The sequence below is a fragment of the Pocillopora verrucosa genome, chromosome 2 (assembly GCF_036669915.1).
Source record: "Pocillopora verrucosa isolate sample1 chromosome 2, ASM3666991v2, whole genome shotgun sequence".
NCBI classification, from domain to species: Eukaryota; Metazoa; Cnidaria; class Anthozoa; order Scleractinia; family Pocilloporidae; genus Pocillopora; species Pocillopora verrucosa.
The window spans coordinates 12,143,389-12,169,941 of record NC_089313.1 but is presented as its reverse complement, the minus strand read 5'-3'; the positions used below and the strand labels follow the sequence as shown (position 1 = coordinate 12,169,941).

General features: G+C 38.6%; 2 protein-coding genes and 1 pseudogene across 2 annotated transcripts; 2 read left to right on the top strand and 1 right to left on the bottom strand.

The window, feature by feature from the left end:
• Positions 1-875: 875 nt before the first annotated feature.
• On the bottom strand, positions 876-5,733 carry LOC136279103 (aquaporin-4-like). The gene is made up of 4 exons (XM_066162543.1): positions 5,349-5,733; positions 2,849-3,084; positions 2,641-2,730; positions 876-2,150 (listed from the first exon to the last, which is right to left on the bottom strand). Exons 1-4 carry the CDS (start codon positions 5,647-5,649, stop codon positions 2,013-2,015), a joined length of 765 nt encoding a protein of 254 aa, XP_066018640.1. The 5' UTR covers positions 5,650-5,733; the 3' UTR covers positions 876-2,012.
• A 6,157-nt stretch (positions 5,734-11,890) lies between these two features.
• Positions 11,891-13,903, top strand: LOC131791586 (uncharacterized). Its single transcript, XM_059108934.2, has one exon. It carries the CDS (start codon positions 11,900-11,902, stop codon positions 13,250-13,252), a length of 1,353 nt encoding a protein of 450 aa, XP_058964917.2. The 5' UTR covers positions 11,891-11,899; the 3' UTR covers positions 13,253-13,903.
• Positions 13,904-21,618: 7,715 nt separating this feature from the next.
• LOC131791598 (cAMP-dependent protein kinase type II regulatory subunit pseudogene) lies at positions 21,619-24,302 on the top strand (annotated as a pseudogene).
• The last annotated feature ends 2,251 nt before the right edge of the window (positions 24,303-26,553 follow it).

The window sequence follows — 26,553 nt, the reverse complement described above, 5'->3', positions numbered from 1 at the left end:
ACCGACCAAGCGCAATTCTACATGTATTGAGTGGAAAAAATTGCGCGAATGTTTCTGGCGGTCAGATATCTCAAGAGAGTTGGAATGCCTAGAAGATTCTGCGATCAAGTACAAAAAAACCACAAAAATCTAAAAAAAAAAAACTCTCCTTTCTTCTTGACTGCCGCATTTGTTTAAGACTCAAAAATAACTTGACAAACGGGTTTATGTCACTTCCTGGAGGTCGTTAAATCCTAAGTGGGCTTTCATCAGTGTGAGAAAAGAGAAGAAGAAAGAAACAACTGTGAGTGAAAATAAAATAACAAAAGACTCAAAAAGCAGGAACTAGACCGGCTGTATTGTGATAGGATTATCAGGAGTAGTGATATTGATAACATTGATAATTTTAATAATGGTGATAATGATCGATGATAATGATGGTGATATGGGTAGTGATAATGATGATAATGAGACCAAAAAACCAAGCAGAAACCAAAGCAAAAAAATAAAAGAAAAAACGCATAACTGAAAAAAGTTATTTTTACCACAATTGGCAGTAATGTCATAATCTGATTGGCCACTTTGCCGTTGTCGATAAGAGTACAGACAACGCTGCTTGAGTCAACATGTCACGCAATGGTCACGCACTGAAAAAATCGTTTTAACTGACGTTGATATTGCGGCAAAAAACAAATCGACAGTGGTTTATTGTGGTGTGTACTCTATCGACAACGATATTCGTCATCACAGTAGTGAAAATGCTGTGGACTCACGAGGCGTAGCTACTTTCGATTCGTTTAGCAGAATGCAAGGTTCGACGAGAAGTTAGCGACTCAAGATTACAAAATTAGCGTCCGAACCTAAATGCTTATCATTCACCAAATACACATCCCGCAGAACTTTTGAAATTTTTATTTTCTTTTTTATGAATAAAGTATATGATAATGAAAGACGTTAAAAATGTCTCAAAATCATGATATTTAAACATCAGGCAAGGTCGTAAGAGGCTGGATGTATATCAACTTCGAACCCTAATTAAGCTTATTACCCAATCAAATAACCTTATTCTTCACGTGAAAAACGTAAATGCACAACCCTTGAAGCTCCAAAAAATTAAACATTAAAAACTTTCTACCACAACTGCTTGTCAGTAAGTTATGAAAGTATTATTAAGAAATTGGTAACTAAAGATAAAATTAGGCTTGCAATGGGAATATTGCCTTTCGTCATTCACAGGTCTGACTGGTAATTTTCCTTTCCTGTTAATTTCTTCGTAAGGTAGAAAAGAGAATTAGGTATTACAAAAAAAAACTAACTCTTAAGTATTATGTCTGTCTTTGATAGATGTATCGACGTTGCAAAGATAAGTTACTTGAAAATCACTTCTGGGAATTAAAAGTCCATCATCCTCTGGAACCTTTCCTCAAATGACACTTATGAATGTGCCTGTATATATTTTGAAAGTGTAACAAATCGCTAAAATCTAGCTACCAATGTTAATTCAGTTACTGACAGATTCTAATCAATCCCAAGGTGCTTGTCCAAGGTTTACAAAATAACACGACAAGCGTGAAAACATTCTTGCTTTGTGCAGTACAAAGATAAACACTTCTCAGGCCAAAACGCAAGCAAAAATGTACGTTAAGTCTTTGTGATAGAATTAAAAAATGGCTACCTAAACTTTTTATTCTAGTGCGCATTAAAATAATCGTTTTTCGTTAAAAAGGCCCCTTCGATATTTATATTGCTAAATCACTGCTGTTCTCCTCATAAAAAATTCTCATAAACATGACTACCTAAAGCCCTTTTGGTACTTTTGCGCGTAGAAATGAATCATTCTTCATAACAAAAAAGGACCATTTCATATTGATTACAAAATCACTTATGTTAATTTCTTTATTAAAACTCTAATAGCAATACTTGGTGAAGCTACTTTGATACAGGCCACAACCTTTTAAAAGCTGAATGAACATTGTAAATAAGCGTTCTACAGGAAAGTCGCGTTATAAGCGATGATAATACTCCTTCACAGTTTAGATCTTGGAATCTTGATAGTTGTCCAACTCATTCACAGAACCAGCCGTTGGGCCTTGTTCTTGCCTCGTTCGAAATATCACCTGATACAGAACTGCTGCAATTAAACCTCCTCCAATTGGACCAATCCAGTACACCTACAAAAAAAAAAAACAAACAACGTGAACTTCAACCATGAAAATCTCCTACTCCGTTCGAAGGTGGCCTCGTACACCTCCTTATTAACTCCGCAACGAGCGCGTTGTCCTCTCTTGGTTCGCAATGCGCGCAAGATGATCCATCTCTTTTACTATTATGATTTACAATTTAATATTTTTCTCTCTTACAATTATTTCCTATTTCTAGTTGAGTGGCCACAAAGACTTTAGAGACTTTCCTGACTTTCATTTGCTCGCCATGCAACAATAAAAACAGTGTTCAAAGGTTAGGCTTTGTTCATTTTATACATTATTTTGATAAAATGCCATGCTCCACCCTAGGCGTTCCATAAACACTCTAAGAAAGAAACAAGCGCGAATCACAGAGGACCGGTAAACAGCGCAGAGAAATCCCTCTCTCACGAGGCCCTTTTAGCGGAGATACGTTTCGATACTGGACAGAATGATGGTTACAGGCACTGTTACCTACCCAATGGTTTTCCCAGATTTTGGAGGTATTCATGATGACAGCTGGACCAAACGAGCGCGCAGGATTAATGCCACACCCTGTAAAACCAATCTGAAAGAATAACATGGAGTGTCAGTAAAGTAAGCTGGACCAGACTAAACGCAAAAATAAATCTTTTGCAACGAACGTCCTAAATCAAGCGATACGAAGACACCATCCTTCCACTTACCCCAATGAAATGGCACACGGCCACGCAAAGGCCAATTGACAGAGGGACTTCGTATCCATAATGATTCCTCTTCGGGTCAGTACTCGCGCACACAGTGAAAACCAGGAGGAATGTCAGCAAGATTTCAATACCAACTGCTTGACCTGCGGTCACTCCGGGACCTGGGACAGTGGCGCCCAGTGTTCCGCGTTTTTCTTTTGGTGTGATGTATTTTAATACCGCTGAGCCTATGATACCTGTTATAAAGAAGAGAACAAAAATGCATTGTTCTCAGACTTCAGTGAACTCGATCTTTATCTTAATGCAGAGGAGAATTTTCAAAACAAAGGTATTGACTTCCATGCTGACGCATCTTATCAAAAATGCAAATGCAAATGATATGACGCAAAATGTTTTTAATGCACGCATATCAGTCCTGAACACAATCTTTACAACTAATAGTGCACGAATTTTTATACTTTCCCTGCATTGGCACGTACGTCTTAGGAATAACTATGTAGGCAAACACGCAGTTAGGGCACATTTACATAATTGCGTCAGTGTAATGAAGTGTTGAGGGCTGTGAACCATTGCCCACCTCCGGCTATTTAGTTACTCCAGGGGGGAGTAATTTATCGGAAGTATTAAGAATGGATATACAGCTTCTACACAGCAAAAGGTTTAAGTTCAGATCGCAGTGCACTGATGTTTTGCCTAGGCATCGAAATTTCCTGGTTTTTAGACTGAACTGTTTGAGGGTCACAGCCTTGTTATCAAAACACACCTATGTGGCCTACCCACGATAGTAGCTCTCTCTTCGCCACTTCCCCCCTCCTCAACTTCGCCATATTTAACACATAAACGATTTTTTAATCTTTAGCTGCCATGACTTGGAGGCCGAATTATTACTTCCTTTGCACTTTAAAATTAAGCACTTGACTATATCTTAAGTACTTTTTCACACCTTATCAAAACTTACAAAACTTGTCCACTTGTAAAACTCATTACGAAAATGGAAAACATTCAACAATTGAAAAAAACCACCATTGATAAAATTTGACCTTCAAAATGGCAATGTCTCCGTTAGGAAAATTAACTGCCAACCCTGCTTCTGCTGGGTTCAACTTGAATCATGTCAAATGATGGTTTAACAACAAAAGACCTCAGAGGATGACAAATTACTCTTTTATAAATGTTTACATTTATCTGAATATGCCTGGGAGGAGAATTATCCAAAGGTATATTTATATATATTTTTTCTACTGTTTCAACTTGATCGAACTTTCATCCAACAGGAAAATAGTAATCATTTGCATTGATGGTTTGCGCTGGTGTTCCCATTCGACACCTTTTTTCTGGCAACTCGAACTACTTAGAATTTTTTTAACCTGTAAACAATAAGTAATAGTCAAATGGTAATGACGCAGCCCGGTTTTTCTTTTTATTTCACGGTGTGGAACAAATTGAGCTCCAGAAAGTACACGAACATTTCATACTCGACATGCATTGTATTTGACAGACCTGACTTTTTTAGCTGATTGTACCTCCCTCGTTACATCAGTGTTATTTACGAGCTACGAGCTTGCGGTTGAGTGCTAAAAGCACTTGAAATTTACTCACGTTCGTGCCTATCGAAGCATGTGAAGTCGTGTGTGCAACAAAGAAAGCTTTCTTAGTAGAAAACATTCTAGACATTTTTCGAATTTATTGCCAACATGTTCTAGCCAAATACCTGAAATATTGTAGATATGCTTTACCTTCCGGAGATTTCACAATTGATGTATTATTTATTACGTAATCTGTTGTGGCAGTGGCCAAAAATGCTCAAACCTCTGCCAAAGTGAAACGATTTTGCTGAATGAATTAAGTAGCACTCTAGTGGTTTTACAGGCAATTGATCCGCGTGCACGCAAGGTATCATATGACGTATTAGGAAGTCTTGGTACGTGTACTTGAGATAACATTGATCGAATGCCATTTGGCCAATTTCTTTGATCCAATGTAATATATTGGAAAGGCACCAGAAACGTGTCGGTTGTATTGTATCTTTGTCGCCGTTTCCCCGATGTTAATTAAAAACTGCCACCGAACTGAAAAGACAGTTATCTTTCCTTGCAATTGGAAAATTAGCAATCGACAATTTCCTCAGCTCTAAGTTTTCGGGTGTAACAGTTTTGCGATGGAGCCATTTTCTCTACGGAAAGTCATGGCAATACTTCTATTTCGGCTTAGGAATAGCGTTTGTCGTATTCCTTTCTGCCCCGAATGAGTTTTTAATCTTTCGATTCATTGAAGCGTGTGTAAGCAATAAAAACTAGTTTCGTAGCAAATATCTGCTTTGCTTACATCTCAGAAACCTGGCGAAATAACGAGTCATTTCCATAGTTATGGCCATTGCTTTTTCTGGCCTTTGATATCTAGTCGTTGAGGAAGGTATTCCCTTTCTGCATCTATCACTGAGAAATTTAGGTTAAAAAAAGTTGTTTACACTAAGGCTAAGAGTTGCTTTTAGTGTTCTCACCTCCGACAATTTGAAAAATTACGTAAGTTATCCCTCGAATGACTGACACTTTTCGAACGGCCATCATGGCGATGCTAACAGCGGGGTTGATATGCCCGCCACTTAGGTGTAAACTACACATCGCCAGGGTTGCAATGCTCAGTCCGAAACACAAAGAAATCAGCTCTGTCGACGGAGGTTGCATCGGATTCCATGTGATGGTTGTACCAGTTGTCAGGAAGATGAAAAAGAAAGTTGCGATCAGCTCTATCAGGGCGCTGGCCCAAAAGTGACGGCTCTTTAGCTCCGACGTTAGCATCATCGTGGCTGATCTTCTCTCTTGCTCTGCTTGAAATCGTGTCCAGCTCAAAATGCTCTGTGTGACTATCTGGCAACGCTTCAGAGGTCTTGGCCTATTATATGTTTGTTGATATGCTTGCGTTCTTTCAAATCTCTTGTTATGGAAATTAGGCACTAATAGCGGTGTAGAAAGAACTAGAAAGTGTCAAACTACTTCTACGCGCAAAAGTGGCATTTTAAACCTCTATGTAATCTCTGTTCCTGAAATTAAAAAAAAATTCAGCAAAACGCATTTAAAGGTAACCAAAAATACCTTTGAAGGCCTTCATTAAGAAAGCGTAAAATCAACTTGTAGCATCCAATTACCCAACAGTGACCAATGATTCAATTCTCCCTTTTTTAATAATGGTAACAAAACGAACAGGTGGTGAGAATAAAGAAACTGATAGACAAACAAGGAGACATTGTCCACAAACGTCGTATGTGATTACCAAATACCAAAAGAAAAAAAAAATACTTGATACGTCGCGCCCGGAATTGGTTAATTGAGTTTCGAGCCATGCTCAATAACGCTGGACTGCAGCTGGATATTACTTGTAATAGAAAATGTTGTTCTTCATGGTGGTTATATAGATACAAATGAACGTCTAATCGTTTTCTCGCAATGTATAGAGACAAGCTATCAATTGTATTAATCGTCGCCTGTCTAAGATAAACAGTATAGTAGTCGAAACCTAGCGATCAATACAATTGATAAATACTCTTTGTGGGTTGGCAACCTTAAACTCCAGCAGCTCAGCACATAATTGTCTTTACCTAATGCTAATTTTATCCATACTTAACAGTACTCGATGGCTTTATTCTCTAAGAGAATAGAAGAACAGAAGAAATTGAGTCAAACACTCTTCATGTCCATGAGTATGATAAGATATAATAAGAGTCTTGGAGGACCAGAATCAGTGAAGAAGTAACGTTTTTGCTGTTTTTTTGTCTCACTTGAAAACACTGCCGGTTTTCCGGCTTTTTTGCTTGGCAAACTGAATGAGTCCAACTTAAACTTTGGGTGGGTCGTCAAGCTTGAGCACCCCCTTTTTGAGTCTACCCTACTACGTGATAAGATAAGATGAGAATCTTTATTCGGTATTCAGCGCGTGTGAACTTGTTGAGGAAACTTAATACTGAAGGAGAGACAAATCTTCTTGGCTAAAAGGGTTTTAAGTTAACTCTCTTCTTTGCTTTTGATTTGATTCAGAAGTTTACAAAGTTTCAAATTATATTAATAAAGTTGATGTCATTTATTAGTAACTGTGACTGTTACAGAGGAGCTACATGTATCACAATATTTCGATTCCTTTCCAGGGTCATAGAAAATGGCCTTTAAATATAACAAACTCTCGAAATAATTGTTTGAAAGTTTGTACAAACACCAAAGAGAAAACGATGAACACGAATTGGGATGGTTACGGATGGCCAGGATTAAGACATTTGAAAATTAAAAAAAAAAAAATTTAGGGTACAATCTCAAGGAAGACAAACCTCGACTTTGTTCCTTTAAGAAGCCTTTTTTTAAGATTGGCATCTAACATTGCTAGTTAATTAAAGATCACGTGCAATTTCTAATGATCCGTGAAAGATCCATGCTGCATCGTTTATACTTAGGGATGACCCTTATGCTCCCAATAAGACGATGGGTAGTTAGTGGTAACAGTCTCGCCGCTTCAACTTTTCAATAAAAAATGAAAAAGTTGTCGGTGGTGCTGCGCGATGAGCCTCTAGAGACCTTTTCCGTTCTTGGGACCAACCCAAATCTAGTGTCTGAAGTTTCACTGGCCGAAATCTCACTCCTTATGTTTATTACGTAATTGCCGGCTACTAGTATTTAGCCCCTGTGACTATGTTTGATAATATCATACATATGAGAGTTGGAATTCTGCCCTAAAATGTTCTCAAACCTACCAGGGGGGCGCCGTTGGTCCGTAAAACCAGACAAGAATAGCTGAGTTGTTCCTATACAAAAATTACTTTGCTGGTATCATTTACATATCTATTAATCAACCCTGACATTCCTTAAGTGTATCTTGCATGGCGAGACGTTTACTTAAAAATGATTAATTATGTGTCCCTAACAAAGCACTCCTTTATTCGCCAGCTTGTGGGTTTTTTAAAACTTTTTAAAACAAAAGTCTCGTCTAAATTCCGATTTGAGATAAATTTTGAATCTTATCCTTTGATGAGGAAGATTGTGATGTGTCTTATTGCAAAAAAGGATGCGAATTTCAAGCTACTATTGTCGATTTTGGAATCTGCGACCACCAAGGCATCAGTGAAGAGAGGTAACAGCGAGATACCGTCCTCTTTGGAGTAATACACGAAGACAACAGTTGCGATGGTCATCTCCAGTAGAAGGAACAGTAACATCGATGTTGTCTGATGGGCATAATTCCCTCGCTGATTGATCAAGAGTTTAAACTTGAAATTAAAATGTATCCCTCTAAAGATAAATCCTTTGCAATTATTGGCATCGTGCTATATTTGGAGACAATAGAATATGCGTCAAGGATACTTAACCATGATTGATGCACTGCACTGATCGCCTGCTGAGGTTTTATAGCCCTTTTATACAGGGAATGGTTCTGTTTCTGGGCCGGATGTAGCCCTCTCCTTCCTGTGCTCTCTCTCCCGACCTCTCGTTGTCAAGGCTGCTAGGTTGGTGTCTCCTGTCGTTAGGTTTCTCTCTAATAAATGTCATAGTTGGAGAGAACTTAATATAGGCCTTTTTCTATGCCCGTGACACCTCTTGCAAGTTCATTATACAGCATGTTATTTTGGTTTGGCCCACTACATCGACTAATGCACGAAAAGCGACATTGCCATAATTATCCCTCAGTTATTGGGTTCAGCTGCTTAGTCTGCAGAATTTTAAGTAGCGATATTTGTAATCGGTGTTCTTCAGATTTCAGAATTCTTTGTGATGCCTTTTTCTATTTATTTATTTATCTAGCTTCGCCTAATTATCTCAGACAGGGAGACCACTACAGCTTTAGCCAATTACAGTGGATTCCGCGTTAACAATGACAAGGCCAGGCCCCTCGGTTTCCTGTGCAACTTTGAATGGGCGACTTGGCTTGATGTCAGTGCCTGAATTGGGTGACTTATGTAATTTTCCACGATTTTTACGGAAGTGGATGGTTTTACTTCCTACGAGTCGTATACCTCACAGCCTCTTGCAATTTTTTCCCCCTCAATATTCATCTTTAGTTCTTCACACTTCCAGTGGTGCAATTGGGCATTGAAATAACTCTCTCACTCTTATCAGCTCTTTGAAATTCGAGAATCTTGCGCTCATTAAGATTTGGACTCTGCAATCTTCCATTGGATGGATTTGAGTCGCCGGCCGTATCGGTTTCCATCCACGCTCCAGTGCCCCTTGTTTGAGAGAAACATCAAAGGATGAAGCACGCGATCAGTGTAATACCATTTCAGATCTCTTTGTTTCTCTTTTGATAGATGCATGAATACATGAACTGATGATGATTCGTCTCCTTTTGACATATGGTGTGCTCGTTATGTCATGGTAATAATGAAAACGAGAGAGAATCACCCGCTTCAACCTTATCCCTCCATCATCAATATTTAAATACATTTTAAGATAAAAATAGGAATGCTGTGTTAATTATAATCACTGCAACTTCTTTTGGGAAATAATTTTCAATACGCACCAGGGACTGCTTACGGCTAAGTTTGCAAATTTCAAATTACCCCCGTCCGAACTACGATCAAGAAACTAGTTGTGTTGAGTATAATTTGTCATATAGATTTCAAACAATTAATTCCAATTTAATCCGCGAATTATTATAACTATATTTTCAGTTGTTTTTATTTTGAACAAAACACATCTACCAAATGGTTGACATATCATAACGCTATGAAGGTTCAGTACTTGACGGAGGTGATTTCCCTAACGGTTTGAGGGACGGCTTGCGTGCATTTAAACAATGTACCAACGAGAGGTTTGTCGCGTAGGCAGTGACAATCTAAAATGAAAAAAACTTCTCTCTTAATTACTTGAAAACCCATATATATTTGCCAATGAATAATTAAGCGAATTCAAGTTGAATATGTGAAGACAAAGACAAGACGTTTGCAGAAACTTTCGTCCACAAAATCCATTTACCAGTAATTAGCAGTGCGGTATTTTTGTTCGATGACGCCTAACGCGTATTGTTCAGCTTCTACTTATCGCCCAATAAAAACAACCAATGAGAAAAGCCTGTTGAATCAATTTACAGGAGCCCTGTTGTGATCACGTATAACAAGTTCTCCCTAGTCAAATGATCGCCAAGATTCTTGATCCTATCTGAGTTCATGAAAAACGGACCAGGGTCTCGTAAATGTCGTATTTCACGGACAGTAGAAAAATATGGCAGATTCTGACTCTGGTACCCATGTAACGGACATAAGTGAAAGTATCCAGGACGATTTTGAGTTCAGAAAAGAAGGTACTTTGCTTAGCTTTCTATTTAGCAGATTATAAAACCACGGCTTCCTAATTTCATCTATTAGCACTTGATGTTCTCTGCTCAATACTCCTTCGTCAAAACAAGTCTCAATTAGGGCCTCTTTGTTTCATTGAACTTTACGTCTACTTAGAGACTATTTTTTCTAACCACGCCACGTTCGATGGCAAGGTTCATTTTCCTTAGTGGCTCAAAACTACTCTTAAAGGTTGAAATGCTGAGCCCTGGAAACACGAAGTTTAAGACGTCACTAAACTTGGCATCATTGCATATTACTTCAAAATGGTAATATCTACGTTTCAAGGGCACACGGGCAATGAACCTATCAAACTTTGAATGATTTATCTCGATTAAAGTACTCTGTAATTCTCTCTATGTGAGTCATACAGTGAGCCTAAGTTGTTCATTAGGTAAATTACATGATTCAAATTTATCCCGCGGAAAAGAAAACCTCGTTACTTTCAACATTCGCCTGATAGTACCAAAGAGTGAAAATACACTTTATCGCTTGTATCTCGATTTTGATCCAATTTCGACGGAGTTAAAACCGCTCTTTGAAATATTCTAAGAATTCACTGCAGTCTATAAAATTGAGTTTAACAGCACTGAAGAGATCTGTAGTGTAAAGAGAACTTGAAGTGTAAGCGAAAGATTGATCACTTAAATTAATGACTATACATTACAGCCGGTGAGACTTCACTTAAAGCATAGGAAAGTTTAATATTTTCGTTTTCGTGGAAATGTCTTTCTTAAGGTTTAAAAGGCGAGTAAATTGTATATTCGATGAACTCGGCCAAAAATTATTTCCATGTTTTTTCAAATATAATGCTTTCATCCGCTGCTTCGATGAGTCGTTTGTTCACTACGGAAAGAAAAGGGAGCTTCATTTAAAGTTTTATTTGGCTTTATTTTATTGCAAATCATAATCATAGTTACCAATAGAAATAATTAACTTTTGCAAAATATCTTCAAAACACGAATCGCTTATCAGGCAGAATGCTTTATGCATGCTGAAGTGGCATGCACTTTTCAGGGATAATTGAGTCATTTCAAAGCAACGGGCGATCTCATCAGGAGATGATCATACAACTGGCCTCATATATTTTTACCGCTGATGTTTCACGAACTTCAGAGCGATGAAAAAAATTTGTCAATTATTTCATATAGATAGTCATCTGAATTTTTGAAGCTAGCTAGTATTCCGCGTTTGGTATTGTGATACCCACAGAAATATTGAATGGAAACAAAAAATCGTTATGCTCAGCACCAGCATGTATATTTTATTCGAGCCTTTCTTAACGTCACTCGGCGTTATAGCATGAGACTACAGTGGTTGTTGTACACAACAAATAAAACAGGATTTTACCTAGGTTGACATTTACTGCACAGTTCTGTTATTGATATTACCTTTTGATTGAGTCTATTGATTCCATCTTTAGAAAATTATCTTTGATGCCAAAAAGATGCTTCAATTTTTTTATTACTGGCGGCATATATTTTCCTCCAATTTAGCCTATTAAGTGATCCTTCCGTTCACAGATAAGGTAGATTGTCGAGAAAGTTAATTAAGTTTCGATTTTTAATCCCCGATGTTAAGCTAGGATGGTTCATCAAACTTTTTGTGTTAGCTTCAAGTCCTGCAAAATGAGCTAATGTAGTATCGAAATCTAACATATGTTTGCTAATAAAATTAGCTTCAAGAGGGGAATATTTGTTGTTTTTAAGACAGCTTGATTGAATTTTCTTTCCTCAGCTATGCTACAAACAGTGACGGAAATAGGACGCAATTTATCAAATGAAACCATCTCTCAGAGGAATTCAATTGAGATCAGTGGAGAAGATATCTCGTGGAATAGATCAAACCCGATTCCTTCTGGTCAACAGCGTCGAAACAGCACAGGCAGTACCCCTCGCTTAATTCGTCACGTGTCTAGCCGTGTCACTTCACCTGCTCCTATAGCGCAAAGTCGAGTGTCATCTCCATCTCGTTTTTCAGTAGCACTTGTATCGGGATCTGCTTTTCACGTACCCATTCAAGCTCCATCGCCGGGTCGTCACGTGCCACACCGTGTCGCATCTCCTCTCCGACTCGCACCTGGTCGTTCTGTATCACCCACCCGTACCCAAACAAGCCGATTATCGACACCAGTTCGACACCCGGCAACTCGCGGTTTATCTTCTGCTCAACTGCCATCCAGTAGAGGAAATTCACCTGCTGGGCGAGTGCCGCGCCGTAGAGCCGCAAATGCAGGACGGGCCATTGGTCGAGAGACAACACCAAGGGATAATTTGATAATCGCAAACGTTCATGCAACGCCTAGGAGACACAGAAAGGCTAATGGTGTTGTCAACTCAGCACAGCTCTCTGTTCCTAACAGAGCACAGCAAATCGCTGCCCAAACGTCAGCCAGTTATGGTGGTGCACTCAGCGAAGGGGATGGCGCAGGATTTCTGAGGAGTTTAGATAGTATCCCAACACATTCGGGATCAAGGAGTGCGTACGATTTTGTCGACGCTAGTAAGCGGAAACCTTGGAAACGCAAGAGAAATGCCAGACAATTTGATATCAAGGATATAGACCTTTCTGCACTTGAAGAGCAAGAAGTATTAAACGATCAAGTTGACGACAAGCCCTGGCTCCCAACTGGAATCTATGCAGTGTTCTTAATTACACTGTGGACTGCTGTTCTGAAGCTTAGTGATGGTGTAGAAACAAACGGTCCTGTTACTTGCTCTGCTGGCGAAGAAACTCGTCTTTGGATATGCGCCGCCTCCTTCTCGCTTGCACAAGGTCTCGCTGAAGCTTTTTGGCAACGAAAAAACATGCTTAAAGTCCTTTTTAGTATGCTGTGCCTCTTTGCGTATTTCGTCATTTTGCATGTGCAACCGCTATCATGTCGGTTCGGAGAGGACAGAGTCACAGATATAAGCAAATGGCAGTCTGCTATAAATTTTTTTGTGAGTGCGTTGTTAGGATTGGGAATTTATAAGCACATTTTGGAAACGATACAAAACCAAAGAATAATCAAAGAAAAAAGAATTCAAAAGAGGCAATGGGAAGAGGCTGAGGACTCAGAGTTTGAGGGATTACCAGAAGGTATAATATAACTGAGTGAGCTCCCAGATACATCATGACAAGAAGCTGATGTTCAGTCAGTACGTTGCAGTCAACGCCCTCATACAACTTTCATCGTGGAATATTAAACTTGACCGAGAAGAAACTCTGCGAAATGACAGACATAAAAGCGTTGGAGCAAAAGGTTTCCAACAATTTTTCCGTTTCAGCGGTTAGCAAAGCGCAGTTATTTTAAGAACGCTATATCCAAACTGAAACTAATAATTGCCTATGAATAAAGCGGGTACGTTTCTTAAGAAAAAGTGGTGCTGCGTCGGTGGATGGTATTATAAGATGATTTGCTTTTATCAACTGAGTTGATAATGTAAACTAGCCATTATAAAGAGTTTCTAAAGCTGACGTTTCGATCGTTAGCTCTCGATCAATGCCTTATAGTAGTTAAGGTAATCCTTGGACTTTGTTAAGAAAGCAGGAGGGTGCAAGCTGAAAAAAATTTCAGGCAGAGGACGTTATATCTTCATGGATAACCAAATGAAATAATTTAATCCCTCCTAATTCTTTCTTTCAAAAATGGCCCCACTTACCTCGAGATTGAACCAATTTGATCTTTCATCAGACCGAATCACCTGATATATATATGGAATAGATAAGGCTAAATTAGTGAATTTAGTCCCTGGAGGGCTTGACTGAGATGTTACGGTACATAAATTGCTGTCGGAGTGGGAGCTCGAATCGGCTCTGAGTAAGTGAAACCTGTAAAGATGCACAGAAATAAGAGCATGTGTATAGTGTGGAGCTTTGGTTTTACTTAAATTGCTATGTGATTTGTCCCGATAAGCAAAATCTATCGAGAGACTTGTAAAATGTCATTAAAACTTGTTGGTTAGAATTTAACGAGTTACTGGCAAATGTTAAGTGTTGTTGGTGATGGCTCTTGACTTGAAAGAGCGGTTCATGCTAAAATATTGTGTTTTTTAACGCCTAGGAGCCTACTACTCTAAGTTCTCCTCTCAAATTTGTATCTTCAGTTTTCCCTCTATTAAATAACCAGAAATTTCTCAAATGTGTAAGTCACAGCGAGGTTTCTTATGAAAAGGTAGATAACGATGTTTCCTACGATCACGGATAACCGTTTATATCTTAATGATCCAGCACTATATTGTACCTGATTTTTATTGTAAAATAGAAGGATGCCATTTCACGAAACCGTCATTGAGGCACTCACATACAGCCATAAATTATTCTCAATTGTTTATCATATCAACGTTGTTCTAAATCTGTCTTCTTTTGTTTATTGTTTTTTTGATACTGGTAAACATCTCTTTTCTTTACAATTTGTTTCTCAAGTCTATAATTAAACGTGCATCTCTAGGACTTTCGTAAAGAACATTTGGATCAACCCCTGTGAACGTAAGTACAGAATAATTGGCAATGAGAACCAACGCCTTACATATTAAATTACAGCACCTGTAAGGGCGGCTTTTTCTTTTGGCATTTTGTTAACACTCCGCTAAGAACAACAATCGCAAAGTACGGGAGACCTTAAAAAGACAAAAGAAATTTTAAATTTCCCTTGCGTGCCCAAAGTCTTTTTAAGAAAGAGACGTGTAGGTTCGAGACTAAATAGAGAGCACTACACTTCCTGTTTCTCAAGCCTTCTCGTACATGTCTGGTGAGGTCTTTGTCAACGAAACAACGGTTCGGTTTTTTTCTTTTCGGTTATAAAATTAAAGCGAGTTAAACCCGGTAAGTCGGCATTGTTTCGTGTTATTAGGTGGAGAGACCGACTGCTGTGACAACCTTATCAACAATCGCTCGCTAAGGACGTGGCGGCTTCAGTGATCTCTTCACCAGTAATATCAAAGCTTTGTCCCGTTCTCTATATAACTGTGTCCTTTGACCAAGTGCAATACTTTAGCCAAGCAGTTCACGGCCCCTTAGGTGTGGAGACTTTGAAAAGGCACTCACCCTCTGAACAAAAAGTCTTATTTCTTTCCAAAGCATCTTAAAATGGGCTTTGTTAAATGTAAGAGTGGATAGGAAACCATATTGTTAAATATATATACCTATCATTCTTTAAGGGTAGTACCTATATGTGTATATTGTGGCTGAGTGTTTGTCCTTTCTTCACTGATACTTCTTGTCTAGTGCCGGATGTCACACAAGTGCATGTAGAATCATGGCCATTTGATGACGCAAATACAACGTCACTGTTCAAGAGCCCACAAATAAAAAAAGGTGTATATTCTTTCGCTGATCAGCGAAAGAATTTAACATCACTTGCAACTTGCGCATTCATCAAGTGCAAAATTAAATTGCTGTCTGTGAAAGCTTAATTTTATGTTGTGACCACTCAAGCGCTGGTTTTCATCATGGTGCGGATGTTTCGGCCATTCTGTCGGCAAGGCTTTTATACGGATTAAGTGCTGTCTTTGTGATTTGTATTGACCTGCTATTATTCAAAGAACAATATAGCGGAAAACAAACCATATCTGCATCACTAAGCACGAAGTAAACATGTAAAGTGTTATCATCATTTTGCATAAGTATGTTTTGAGATGAAGTTATAAGCTAAAGAGTTTGACGTTAATTCTGTTGGTGTGAGGAGCACTTACTCTTCAAGGAAACATGGCGAAAGGATTGTTTGCGCTTGTTCGCAGAGGTTCCAAGTTGAACTACTTAGACGACGCTGGAAGGGATTTGTCCCAAAGGCAGCAAACTGAAGTCCATCCACAAAATGCAGCTCATATAGTGAAAAGTATACCGAGATCAAAAGAAGATCATTCAAGTAAAGAAAATGATACTCTGGAAAGCACCACTTCGAAGGAAAGAACATCTAACAAAAAAATACTTTTGAATTTGAATTTCCAAAAGTTATCTATAGGAAGCAAGATTGCACGGAATTCGCTTTCTAATTCAAAGAAAACCTCATCAGCGGAAACTACTCTGACAACCAAGGAAGTGAATCAGGGTCTTTCTGGCAAACCCAAGTTGGTTTTAAGCGTAGCAAGCGGTTATTTTGTCGGCGAATGTAACAGTTCAAGCATAGAGACCACTTCAAAGAAAGAAGAGAGTGCCGGAAAAATAGTGCCTTGTATTATTTTACCCGATCATGACTCGGTTAATATTCGTTCAACGGCTTGTAACAGCTTTGAAAATCATCCTTTCGTACAATACTCTAGGAACTTTGGTTCGCAACCGCATTTACGGGGTAGTGCCGAGAAGAAAAAGCGTCCATCTAGTTGGACTAGTGAGTCTAGTCCAGGACGAAATGACCTTACCGACAAAATATCGAAAACTGCGGGCGTTTTCGTATCAAATCAAAACCTGGGACTCCTGGGAGAAGCAGTGCCTATTTCAGCGTTGCCTTCGCAGCGGAGAAATAAAAAAGAGAGTTCTTTAAGTCCAGAAAGCCGGCATATGAGTAGACTAGTATCTAGTTTAGATCGGAGCGGTAGAGTTGTGGATCGTTCTGTGAGGAGGGCTAAATCATGGGGCAGAGGAGATGAAGTTACAGACTCTGGTATTCAACAAAGTAGAAAAGTTGACATTTTTCTTCCAACAGTGTAAGAAATATTCGGTACTTAAGCTTGATAACTATACAGTTTATAGTATTTTATCGATGTAATTGTAGATGTAAATGTTTGTAAAAACTTTTTATTCAGTTGTGACCAGCAATTAGTCAGCAATATTATTTGTTAAAACTTTTATCTCTTTGCGCAAAAGCATTTACAATAAAGAGCAACAATATCGACAAAAGGTAGAAATTTTTTAACCTTACAAAACGATCGCATTTTTGTTTAAAGAGAAGAGGGACTGTCAAATAAAAAACCAATTACCGGTATTCAGCACTACGATTCTCCCTTACACCCTAAATACATATTCCGATGTATGCATCTGTGAGCATTTGTGGAAGATCTTAGTCTCGGGCTGATCAGTGTTCTCAATTCTCGTGACTTTTACTTGTCAAATTCATCCAGTATTTTTAGGAGAAATTTGACGCTGATCAGTTTTGGGGTTTAAGAGGTTAGTCAATGCTTGATTTGTTTCTCAAATTTTGGCATATGTAATTTTTGATTGATTGGTGGTCACAACACTTTGAGACGTTCAGTGGTGTCTATAATCGTAATCATATTTGTGATTAACACATCCCACATTCACTGCGGGGTCGTTTGTTTTTTTTAACGTTCTTTTTAGCAACGAACTTACAGGAACTGTTAACTTCTAGGATGAAAATCTAGCCTTTTGTGATTAATTGATCTTTAAATTAAACAATTTTCATAACTCGAGACACAGCAAAAAATTGTAACTTGTCACAGTACTTCTTTTTCCCCGGGCTAAAGGCTTCAAGCTCATAAATCAAAGAGTCGCCTTTTCGTGACTTTCAATTTTAAAATGGTCGCCATTAAAAGTTGTTGGTCGCTTTTTTTTTCTTTTTTTATCTGTTGGTCGCTTTTTTCCCCTCTATTATCTGTTACTCGCCATGGCGACTAAGATGACTTCGCTTATATAAACTCATATTTAAGTACTAAGGAACTTTTTCCGTGTTTATATAGTTACTCTCATCTAAACACAAGGGGGGATTTGGAAGTAACCGAGAAAGTTATGCAAACTCGTGACGCAGTCGAGGGTTTGCATAATTTCTGAGGGTTCTTCCAACCTCCCGGGTGAGCATTTAAAAGTGACGAAAACTTGCCCGCTTTGGCAGCCCAAGAATATGGTTGAGAAGTTGAATCGCTCATCATGCTTTGTGGTGTTTTGCTCCGATGCGGAGAAAAAAAAGTTAACGTATATCATCGCCAATGTGAAAGTAGTTTTATACGCCGAGAACTTATCAGAGAAAATGACATTATATGAAAAATTTTTTAAGCCAAAAGGCGGCAACAGATCTGCGGTGCGATAGGGTGGGGGTTAAGGGAAGAAGAGGTTATTAGATTTAGGAATTTTTTCCTCCATGTCTTATATTTGTTATTTGTTCTTGAAATTACTCTGCTAGTATTGCAAAGGCTTGGAGTTTGAAACGTTTTTCAAATTGTACCGCCAAACACAAAAAGCGTGACGTCACAACTGTGCTTACATACTCTCATCTAAACTGGCCGGTTGACTAATGAGAACGCGCTTAATACCTCTGTTGTTTTAATAATAAATGTCATGAATTTGTACACGCTACATTCGCGCGCTGCACTCTGGTGAAGGCCGGTGAGATGAGAACTAGATAGTTGAGAATGCTAGAAGACAAAACTTCGTTTATCTTTAGTGATATTGGGATTAACTACAGTTGTATGAAGTCGTTGCATGACGTACCAACTGATCTGGATCGGCGCTGTGGGCCTTATTCTCAGAGGTTCACATGTGACAAGTGTCATGATTTAGGATCATCCCTTGGCCACTTACACAAATTAAGGGACAAGTGTAACAGGTGTTCTGATCTAGGATGGCAAGCTCCTAAGAGTAGTTGTTACTTGTTCCTCGTCTCTAAGTTCATGCTACTGAAACTGTGGTAAGCTGTAGCATCGATGCGATTTATTCTCGTATGCAGACATTTTCGGTATAGGGTTGACTTTTCATTTCTTTAGGGCCCATAACACCCAATTTTTTTTTCACGATTTCCTCGTCAAGGATGACGGCGTGTAGAGTTTGGGAATGCCGTCTTCCAGTACCAAGTCTCAGTAAAATCTTAATTATTTTTCTCTTTCCTTCCCTCAAGGTTTATGCATGGTGTCTGCATCCTTCGTAACCTCAGAGAATAGTCACTTCGCATGTCTACCGGCTGACTGATTGAACACAACTGTACACAATAGTTGCGTGTAGACCTCTAGCTTCGGTGTCAAATGGGAGGATATTGTCCCAACCAGTCATTCAAAGATAATCCTCGTGAACAATTTTCTGGAGAATTTCCTGAAGAAATTCCTTGACATGCTATCATGACGTTTTAAAATTGGCTCCAAGAAGGTTTAGTGGAGTAACAGGCTGACCTTCACAATGGCACGAACAAAAGTGCAAGCTGACATACGCTGGCAGAGTACCGAGTTGATAATTTTTGTAATTTGTTTAATAAAAGATCAGAAATGACCTACTTCTTGCTGTATATGTATTCATCGGCTCAGTGCTCAAGTGCTTTGGTTGCATGAATGAAAACTGGTCCTAAACGGTGAAAACCCATATTGACCGTTCTGTGAATCAGCTGTTGTTATTGAAAATAGTTTAACAACACAGTCATTTGCTCATTAATAAACTGCTGTGTAATGTTCGCAAAATTTATGAGGGTGTATTCTGTGGCTTTTACGTTCCTCCCGATTAGTCCCCAGTTATTTCCATATAATGAGCAGCTACAACCCGGGTAGTTTGGAAACGCGCGATGTGATTCCATTTTCCATCATCCAATTCCCTCCTACATGATATGGTTTATGGAGACGACTTAGGAGGGTGTATCCTCCTTTCACTTTTCTTTGTTTTCTTCCCTTTTATTCAAAAAATAAGCTCATCAACACCTCAGATGCCATTTGGCATTATGTGTCAGCACAGGAAAAAGCTACACACCTGCTATAACATGCTAATTTGAAGTTTTCCACAGCTTGTGGTCAACACTGAATAGATTCTCATTGCTCTGATTTCCATCGTTCTCTTTTTTTTTCTCACGGGGCATTTGACTAGCAAACGTTATCTTATTTGTGTAGTTGACAAAAGCAGCCGATGGTCGATGAACCTCCCTTCTCTTTAGTAAAAGATGGCTGCAGCCATCTCCTTAACAAAACAAAACCCCTCTAGTCTAAAACATACTAGTTATGCTTGCAACTGAACGACGTTAAAAAAAAAAAATTTTCATGAAATAAAATTATGTTATCCAGTGAGCTGAACAGCGTGTCTCGATCCACGTGGGAAGCCAACTACGGTATAAATTGAACAGTTTGGATATTTCGCCATCTGCAGACCATTTCCATAATTATGTTTATTCTTGTTAGCTGTTGCTTTTTTTTCTCTCGTGATAATTTTATTTCTTCTTCCTTCTGGTTGACCGGGCTTGAGAAGGTGTTATACACTTACTAAAGTTTGAAGTTGAACTAAGGAAAGATTTGTCGCTTAATTGGATGAAGTTAGCGGCATTTCGTTTCTCCTCCGAACCGCCGACAATTGCAAATTGAGATTTAATTTTGAAGGACAAATACTGACAGCTGATCTAAAGGGAGGTCGTACTTGCTGAAATGAAAAAAATTACTAATAGAATGAAGAATTTGGTATTAATGAAATTTTTGATGTTAATAAGCAAGGAAATTATCGCTTTTAATGCGGTTTGAAAACGGACAACCTATATCATGCCTTTTATCTTTCAATATAAACTTCAATCCGTTTTATTTCTCTATAAACCTCCTTGTTTGATCGTTTCAACTCCAAATAAAAGGCGTAGGTGATCCCTAATGTACTTTCCTTTTCAACTGAAAAGCGACATAGTAATGTATACAACAGCAAATGTTGAAAAGGTGCCAGGTGCTTTGACAGAAATTGCATAATTTGCAACCAATTTTCTGCGAAGATTGATCAGGCTTTCCACAAGACCACCCTGACGCTGACTCAAAAACCAAACCTCATAAAAAAAATTAAAAAAAAACAACGTTGAACCAAGATTATATCTTGTTACCCAAATTTTCAAAACATTCAGTTTTCCTTGTTTTCATCTCTGAAGTTTTCAACTGAGAAGAAAGCGGTGTTCTTCTTATCTCAACCTGAGAACTAAATTTGTCTTCATTAAATATTCTTAGTTGTCCTCAATTTCCCTTCTTGTCTCACAACCTGGTCGTAAAAAAAAATATGAAAATGTCGAAAATCCTCGCGAGAATATAAAATAATTTGTGCGGGAAAAACATAAAAACGAGTTTTTGTTATCTTATTTTACTTTAAATATTTTTTTCCCGTAATTAACATAGACGACACTTAGTGCAGCTGGTAAATTTCGCAAGACAAAACAGTTTTCCTCGAAGTTGTCTTTCTTAATGTGTGATTGTTGTAGCGATATCTGTGAAGTGAGATCCAAATCTTTCCTGATAGCAGTCTCTCCGGCGCTGGTTTGCACCTAAAATGTCATTGTCTGACCGATGGAAAGTTTGAAAAGAAATATGCTTTTTTCCATTTCGATTAAAGTTGGTTACTCCCTGCAAGACTCTTTCGTGTCTTGTGAATCGTTATTGAAAGCCGTCCTCTGTAAAATATTCAAAGCGTTGACAGTGATATTTTCAGTTGATGACAGTTAATGTTTTATTCAATACCAACAGGAGTTCCCTGAAACCTTGCTGTATTAGCATAATGCTTGAAATAGGCGGACTTGTTTTGTTTGCGATATATTTCTCGTATCATTTAAAAAAATACCCCCTTGACATTCACTCGAAGACGACAATGTCGAAAGGAAAAGATCGCTAGGGTTATGTGAAATCGGATACGACGGTTTCATAACCCGAAAAGTTGGCCGGAAAGTCTTTTTTTGTTTTTAAGCAGCCAGGGAAAAGATGCGATGAATGAATTGAACTTCGGGTCTTACTTAGCGATGGTGACGTCACCTTTGTCAAAAATTAAAATGCGAGAGGAACAATAAAAGCCACCAAATAAGAGTGACAGCTGGTTAAACTCAAACCGCATAAAGACTTTCCTTCTGAAAATCTCCTTGAAGACGGGGATTTTCTTATAGTTAATTTAATAGAAGTTTCCATATAAAAATTCTCACCGGATAACACCAGAGTCAAATTCAAGCAAAGGACTATCCATTATTGGTGGAACGGACTTTCGCTTCAGTGTCCGTCCATCCGACGCGCTAGTGTTGGGGCACCGTTGCCTAGAAGCCAGGACAAAACTAGAGATGTGTAAATTTGAAGACAACGTTTTGAAGGCGATCAGGAAAGCGAAACCGGAGAATGGAAACTACCGCTCAGTTTTCTATTCCCCCAGGGCTAACTGATCTACTCGAGGAATTTGTCGTCAAGTGCATTCAGGAGAATCCAAGCGATTTAGTCGAGTTCGCCGCTGATTACTTCGACATGCTGCGCCTTGGAAGAAAGAAGAAAGAAAGCAAAGCCGGAAAAGAATCGGCCGCATCAAAACCCGAAAAAAAAGAAACTGTAGAGGATAAGGAAGAAGTGCAAGAGCCGCCGAAGATCCCTGCTCGTGGAAGACGCAGAGCCGTCGCAGCTGAAGCGTACAACCCTAATGAAAACGACACGGAGGTGAAATGTGTAGTTCACCCAAAAACAGATGAACAATTACAGCGCTTGAAAAAATCGGTCGAGAACATTTTGCTTTTCAAGTCGTGCGACCGAGACCAGCTTAAAGAAATTCTAAACGCTATGTTCGAGCGAAAGGTGAGCCCCGAAGACGAAATTATTCGGCAAGGAGCCGATGGAGACAATTTCTATGTAATTGATAATGGCGTCTTTGATGTTTTTATAGAGAAGGACGGCAAGGAACTGAAGGTTCATACTTTTAAAGATGAGGGCAGCTTTGGCGAGCTTGCGCTCATGTACAACTGCCCCAGAAATGCTACCATTATAGCTAAATCTGAAGGAAGCATTTGGGCTCTCGATCAATCCACCTTTCGGCGAATAGTCGTTGGAGCTGCAGCTAGAAGGCGACAAATGTACGAGGCCCTTCTCGAGAACGTCCCCATGTTAAAGGAACTACAGGCTTACGAGAGAATGAATTTGGCCGACGCTTTGGAAACAAAAATCTTTGACGATGGCCAGTGTATCATTCGACAGAATGACGAGGCAGATTGTATGTATTTTATCGAGGCCGGCACGGTTCGCGTCACGGTATCAGATAAAGAAATCTCTCGGCTGACAAAAGGAGCTTACTTCGGAGAGGTCGCGCTGGTGACGAAGAATCCGCGATCCGCCTCGGTTTTCGCAGAGGGAGAAGCAAAGTGCGCGGTTTTGAATGTAGATGCGTTTGAGAGGCTTCTAGGACCGTGTATGGACATCATGAAACGAAACATTACACACTACGAGGAACAACGCAAAGCTTTAGGCTTAGAATAATGGCTTGATGAACCGTAACACCTGCTCCAGTGACTAGTAGTTTAAAAGCGAAAATTTTAGTTTACAAGCGCACAAAACCGAACTTGGATTAGCGTTTGGCGCAGTATTTAGCTCGCTGTTTATAAATGAAATTATCCTAAACCATTTCTTTAGTTTCGAAACTGAAATTTTGGGAAACATGAAATTGCCAAATGTGATGAGTTTTTTGAGGATAAACCGCTCACCAGGGTGTTGTAATTATGCATGCAAGTTGCGGTAATTTTGCAGTTTTAGTGCCAGAACTGGTTGTTTTTATCTTGCGTGTTGTGTTATTATTGCTGTGTTCGGTTGTTCTGATTGTTCGTGTTTTGAACAGATCAGGTTTCCTGTTTCCAGTGAACTTGGCGTTTCGCTTCCTCAGTAAAATATATTATTCGGAACTCGGCAATGAAGTCGCGCTGACTTCTCCATGCGAAAATTAGATGCATATACAAAATTAAGATGGAGACGTGCTCATCGAATTAACGAGCAAATCCTGTCGATTCAATATGGCAAAGGTGGTTTCGCTTTCGTCTGAAAATCTGTTAAATCTATCTGGCTCGCAACGGATGACCTTTTGGGCAGCACTGCCTGTTTTTTAAAATAACCGCAGATTAAAAGAACACTTCACCATGACAAAATAGATAGCTTAAAACGTGTATTTAGTGTGTTTAAAATGCAAGATGGCCACCATATACTGAACCAAATTGCAATTTATCTACGTTCTTTGTACACAACTTGAAACGATCCATCCTTTGACTGAATGAGTTCCACGCTGCCAAATAATGGAACAGTTGTTGATTGAAATTGTATATCAATCCTTTTAAACCGCGTAATTAGAATATTCATGTCTGGCTTTTATTCAAATTACTCGGACCGAACCTTCTATTTCTAAGTAAAAGGAATTAGGGACTAGTTTTAATAGAATAGTTGTTTTGATTGATTGAGTGACTTAACCAAAATTATAAGAAGAAGTTATTTGCTTTTCTCTTACGAGAAATGTGTATGTCGTTCAAAGTTTTATTAAACCACTGTTTTATCCATCGGCGATCGTACCTGTTGTTTTTCTTGTTTATCTTTTTATCATAATGCTTCATAATGCTCTTTCCTGTCGCCTTGTCTCATCTTAAACTCTAAATGGATTAATCCTTTTCAAAAATTTGTAACCAGAGAAACGGAATCGTTGACGACGGTTATTTCCTTTTAAGTAATTTCTGTTTTCTTTCTACTGAGTAATAAAAAAATTTTCCCTTTAATTGGAATTGAGTAACAAAAGAAATAAATGTAACGGTGAACATTTTTGTATTGTTTTACTTCAGCCATCTTCCCCTTTTTCAATGTCTTTAATTCTGTTGTATTCTAATTTGGTTATTCACTTATTTATTCAGTTTTTCATTTTCCCCTAAGACTGTAAATAAAGGTCTTATATAATTAAATGAAAGGCATTTTCTTTTGACAAATAATTAGTTTTTATAAAAAAAAATTCTCACAGTGAGTATTAATATTTCAATAAGTAAACGTTTCACGTTGGAAAAAAGAGAGAACAAAATTCGTGGGTAACAAATTAATCTAGGTCATGCTCTAACTCACCAACGAGTTCTCGATTGACAGAACTCCTCACAAGACTCTGATGATGATTTCCGCCTAGACTGTCGATACGTCAGTCGCCACTAACATCAGTAGTCTTTCTCAGGACTAACCTCACTCGAACGATCAGACTTCACGGTCAAATGTTTACTTTAAGTTCAAACCATTTACTGTAAAGCAAGTTCTCTGTGGCTCAGTTGTAGAGCTCGGCACCGTGGTCCAACGTTTGCAAGAAACGAAAAACGTCCTTCTTTATTTTATGACCCCCATAAAAATTTTATATACGTAGTTACCGTTTGTTGGAACGGTTGAGACCAGGGCATTCAAATTTTTGACGACCTGACTCGAGATATTGGCAGATGAAGTGGGGGTTTTCAAAAAACACTAACGTATTTGAGACATGACGTGTGACCTATCCATCTTTTGCAAGCCCAGCCCATTAAGTCACTTGATGTTCGATTTCTAGAGGTGATTAAGTTTAGTGAGATTTGTTATCAGGGAGCTTATTATCTGAAGCGAAAATCAAGAATAGGCGGGTAAACTGAAAGGGCGCTCAAATGGCAATAAAGATACAAGTATAGGGCAGGTGGCTTCTATTTTGACCAGCGCGAAGCAAAGTTCAATTTACTTTGCGGGAATATTGTCCCCGTTGTTGCTGTTGCTCTAATCACTTTTTTGGGGCAGGGAGTGGGCAAACGTATCAGTATAACACACCTGAAATGATTGAAAGATTAGCGGCGACTCATATTAAGGAACCTAAAGTGTCTTGGCGGTTTGTAACAACTCTCGAAATGAGTTTTCCTCATGCCTCTCGCGCATCTCCCTAAAAATTTACGATTGCACCAATTTTCCTTCAAACAAGATAAAGTGGCAAGGAAGGTGTCGGACTAAGAAGTTAAGATTCAAAGAAAGTCGCAAATATTTCTTCGTCTCATTGTGACCCAAGTCATATTTTCCTTTCTTGTTGGTTGGTTTTTACCGTCATTCAAAGGAATAGAATGCGTCATTATTATTGCTGAGTATTTATTCCTTAGAATATCCTTTACTACTATTATAGATAACGTATATTCAAGCCAAGAAAAATTGGATTGCTATCTATTGGCTTTTTTTGGCCTTTCTCAAAAAGCCTTCTTTACTTTCTTTATTTCATTCTTTTCCTTTTTCTTTTTTAAATTCAAATGGCGTAATCTTCTTCTTTCGGCCATTCAAGACGTCTGAAAAATGTCCTGTCTATGAATAGCAATTAGCGTCTGTCATTATCTGTGTTGACGTGTCTCCTGTTTCTGTTGTATCTGATAACGCTCGTATGGCAGGATATGTGACAAGTTCTTTGACAACAGCAGATAAGATATCTGTAATTCACTATTAGACAAATTATTGGTACAAACTAAGAACTGCGTCTCGAAAGTAATTCAGGATTGCAACAATTACATTTGCTTTCATCACTTTGTCTGATCCATCGTCAGGAAAATACACTACCCTTAAACTGAACGAATCGCGACTTGACACTCAAGTATTCCTGTGCTTCAGTTCAGGTGGGTTGGGACTTTACTCATCCCTGGCTCTTTGTAATACTTGGCTTTATTACCGTCATCCATTTTGAAATCACTGGCTCTCATTGGTGCGATATATTCACGAATGGCACCATTTTCTCCACTAAATTGCATCTTTTTCCAAACTATTGATGATAATTAACAAGAACAAACACT

Bases quoted from the DNA above. Each gene is read 5' to 3' on its own strand.
- LOC136279103 (XM_066162543.1), bottom strand. From the start codon at position 5,649: ATGATGCTAACGTCGGAGCTAAAGAGCCGTCACTTTTGGGCCAGCGCC. The intron at 3,085-5,348 runs GTGAGAACACTA...TCTTTATAACAG, and splicing joins AATTTTTCAAATTGTCGGAG to GTATCATAGGCTCAGCGGTA. The intron at 2,731-2,848 runs GTAAGTGGAAGG...TTATTCTTTCAG, and splicing joins CCGTGTGCCATTTCATTGGG to ATTGGTTTTACAGGGTGTGG.
- LOC131791586 (XM_059108934.2), top strand. From the start codon at position 11,900: ATGCTACAAACAGTGACGGAAATAGGACGCAATTTATCAAATGAAACC.